General features: G+C 48.8%; 1 protein-coding gene across 2 annotated transcripts; it reads right to left on the bottom strand.

The window, feature by feature from the left end:
- Positions 1-424: 424 nt before the first annotated feature.
- On the bottom strand, positions 425-3,290 carry LOC123964298 (paralemmin-1-like). Of its 2 annotated transcripts, XR_006823400.1 has the most exons (5): positions 3,099-3,290; positions 2,468-3,001; positions 1,911-2,002; positions 992-1,459; positions 425-592 (listed from the first exon to the last, which is right to left on the bottom strand). XR_006823400.1 is itself a non-coding variant. In XM_046041360.1 (4 exons), coding segments are annotated over exons 1-3 (603 nt in total). In that variant the 5' UTR covers positions 3,100-3,290; the 3' UTR covers positions 684-1,459; positions 1,911-1,934. The 2 variants fall into 2 exon arrangements, 1 of the variants encoding a protein (XP_045897316.1); XM_046041360.1 differs by lacking the exon at positions 425-592 and having other exon boundaries at positions 684-1,459.
- Between the last annotated feature and the right edge of the window lie 376 nt (positions 3,291-3,666).

Here is a 3,666-nt window from a genome sequence, read left to right on the forward strand (position 1 = left end):
ATATATATATATATATATATATATATATACTGAGATGTATAAATAATATATACTGTATATAATAAATTGAGTTTCTTGATATTATTTTATCCCAAGAAAACGTTTACTTCACTTTAAGAAAATATTTTATCTGTCTAATCAGAGTCACAGATGAAAAGTAATCAGTGATGTAAACACACCAACGCCGTTTAGTTGTTCACTTTTGGCGTCTCTATCTACAGAGCTGTCAATCACAGCAGGAGTGCCAGCTTCGTCCAGTCATGTTGTCTCCACCATGCAGACAACATGTTTGAACAACCTGATCAATAAATTCATCCACCAGCTGATCACAGACCAGGTAGGTGACGTCATGATGATGTCACACAGGTAAGAACCAACAGAATAAACAGAACTGGACTCACCCTGCAGGCTCTGCTCCGCCAGCTGATGGAGGACTGATCCACAGAGACCGAGTGTGTGTTGCTGAGCAGTAGAATTTGTCAGGAATGTTGCTGACCAGCAGAAACACACACACAGTCAGGATTTGATCAGGGTCCAAAGCTACAATTGTTCCAGTCCTCCAGAGTCCGCTTGGGCTGCAGACTAGACTGCTCTGAAAATGACCCACAATGCACAACGATGCAGATGTGACGTTGTAAAACAACAACCACTAAAATAATAATATGGACCATATTTCTGTTTGAAGACTTTTGCTTTATTGTTGATGCAGCGAGCTCTCATGATGTTCAGACGGTTGAATACTTTGGGTCAGTTTGTGTGACATCAGGTAAACCCACAGCAGGGGGGGCCTAATCCGTCCCCGAAACAAAAACATTTGGTCCCCTGAGCGAAGCTGCAGTTTGCATCAAATAACGACAACAAGACGCACATCAGAGACCTGGACTGGGTCCAGGCCTGGGCTGGACCGGGTCCAGGTCTCTGAGTCTTGCAGTGCAACCAGTTTCAGAACATAAAACTTAAACACAGTGATGTCATACAGGTGAACACACACCTGCGAGCCCACGCTGACCTCTGACCCGCAGGTGTGGGCCTGAGCTGAGAGCAGATCTGTTGCTAAACGACACAGCAGCTGCACACGGCGCTCTGGATGTATTGATTAAGGCTTTGTGAATTTTTAGATGCTGCTCATAATCTCATCGTGCCAGAAGCCTCAGGACGCCTCCGGACGCCTCAGGACGCCACGGTCCGTCCGGTCAGGTGACTTGGAATTCGCCTCTCAGAGGACAAACTTTTGAGTTCAGGACAAAATGTTCCAGTGCTTCTTTGACACAAACGAGGACAAACTGATGTGTCTCTTCTCGTCCTCACTGGTGTCTTTCAGTCGGGCATCTTTGTTGTGTTGTCATCGTGGCATCCATCAGATCTGTTGATGGAGACATGCAGCCGTTTGATCCTGACGCGTGTCCGTCAGTGAGGACGTCTCGCCGATTCAGCTCCATCGATTCAAACAACTTTTAAACTGGGAAGGTAAAGCGAGGAAAAAGAAAGAGTGATGATAGCTTCTCAACATGACCACAATGACCACATGGACCACATGGCCACATGGACCACAATGACCACATGGACCACAATGACCACATGGCCACATGACCACATGGACCACAATGACCACATGGCCACATGGACCACAATGACCACAATGACCACATGGCCACATGGACCACAATGACCACATGGCCACATGACCACATGGACCACAATGACCACATGGCCACATGGACCACAATGACCACAATGACCACATGACCACATGACCACATGGACCACAAAGACCACAATGACCACATGGCCACAATGGCCACATGACCACATGGACCACAATGACCACATGGCCACAATGACCACATGGACCACATGTTTAATGAACAGATGAAACTGGATGAAAGTTTCTGTCTCTCTGCCTGTCTTACTGCACAATCATGTTGAGTTGGCTCTCAATCAAGAAGCAAAAGTATGTCATGTGATGTGGTGGAGGTGAAGGAGGTGGAGGAGGTGAAGGAGTCTGCAAACACAAACACAGAATCAGTTCCTTTTGTAGTGAGTCGACCAGTCAGGTCAATTTTATTGTCTTTTAGAAAAAAAAGCTGAAAAGACAAACAGGAAGTTGTCAAATAAATACAGAATTCAGTGTTTCATGTTTGTAACAAGGGCGAGATTAATGACATCTCAAGACTGCATGGCTAATGCTAATGCTACCGCTAATGCTAAAGCTAATCAAATGGATGGAGGCGGCACAAGTGGAAACACGAGGAGTACAAAAGTAAAAATAGAAAAAAGTAAAGAAAGGTTTTAAAAAACAGGAGCATGAAGAAACAGGAAATGATGTGATGTTAGAGGCGGGGCTAAGGGCAGTGGGTGGGGTTAAGTTCCTGTAGTTCTGGAAAGTCTCCGTCTTTTACTTTTATATTATTATATTAGGTTTCAGAGCGGCGCCCCCTGCAGGATCACATGATGCTGCAGCACTTACACGGCTGCTTCTCCTTCTTCATCTCCACCGCTCCTCCCTTCTCCTCCTTCACCTCCCCGGCAGTCTCCCCGTTGTTTGCCGTCATCGTCTGCAGAGGTTTTGTTGAGGGCGGCAGGGCAGTGGAGGCAGGCAGAGGAACGCCGGTGTCCTTCTTCCCTTCGCCCGGAGACGTTTTCCCATCAGTGTCGTCGATGAGGACCAGCTCGGCCTTCACCGTCCCCTGCAGACCCAGAACCTTCTTGGTCTCGTCCTCGTCCTCCACGCTCTGATAGCCCATGAACACCATGGTGACGGGGTTCTCTGCGCTGGCCTCGCCCATGATCGGCTCGCTGCCTGTTTTGGCCTCCAGCCCGGTGATCTCCGGAGGCGGCGGCTCAGGACCCGCCTCCTCCTGGACTTCCGCTGTGGGGAGAGAGGTCACCGTGGCGACGGTCTGTGACATCATCGAGGCCTCGTCGGCTTTGTGGATGAGCTCTTCGACCTCGGAGAAGCTGAGCAGTTGGACGCCATCTTCACCGTTCATCTTGTGGACCACTGGGAGACAAAGAGAGACCTAGTTACACCTGACCTCCGGCTGAAGGACCAATTGAAACAGACTATTCTCCTGCTATTTTGTGATGTCATAACATACTGGAGGACACCTGTATGTAACTAACATCCTCCTCTCTCCTCTCTCCTCCTGACAGTCAGGTGAGTTTGTTTGTTGTCTCATTTGATGTGAAGCTTCGATGTTAGGTACATGAAGGACAGGGGAGGAGAGGGGAGGAGAGAGAAGGCAGAGGGGGAGAGAGGAGCAAGGAGGAGAGAGAAGGAGAGAGGAGGTGAGGGGAGGAGAGGGGAGGAGAGAGGAGGAGAGGGGAGGAGAGAGGAGGAGAGGGGAGGAGAGGAGGAGTGAGAAGGAGAGGGGAGGAGAGAGGAGCGAGGAGGAGAGAGAGAAGTCTATGAAGATTCTCAGTCATCCAGGTCATAGTTATCCAACGAAGGTTAAAATCAAGGGCAACTGGACTTGGTTGAAGATACTGGAAGATGTTTCGTCCCTCATCCAAAGGACTTCTTCAGTTCTGACTGACTGGCAGGGAAACTCAGCTATTTAACCTCAGTGGGGTCGTTGGCCCGGGTCATCGATACCGCCGGTTCGTTAGTGTTCCTTGTTGCTGTGACGACAGTCGTTACAGTCGTTAAGACTACCTGTGGCCAAG

This window comes from Micropterus dolomieu, unplaced genomic scaffold (assembly GCF_021292245.1).
Source record: "Micropterus dolomieu isolate WLL.071019.BEF.003 ecotype Adirondacks unplaced genomic scaffold, ASM2129224v1 contig_1600, whole genome shotgun sequence".
Classification (NCBI taxonomy): Eukaryota; Metazoa; Chordata; class Actinopteri; order Centrarchiformes; family Centrarchidae; genus Micropterus; species Micropterus dolomieu.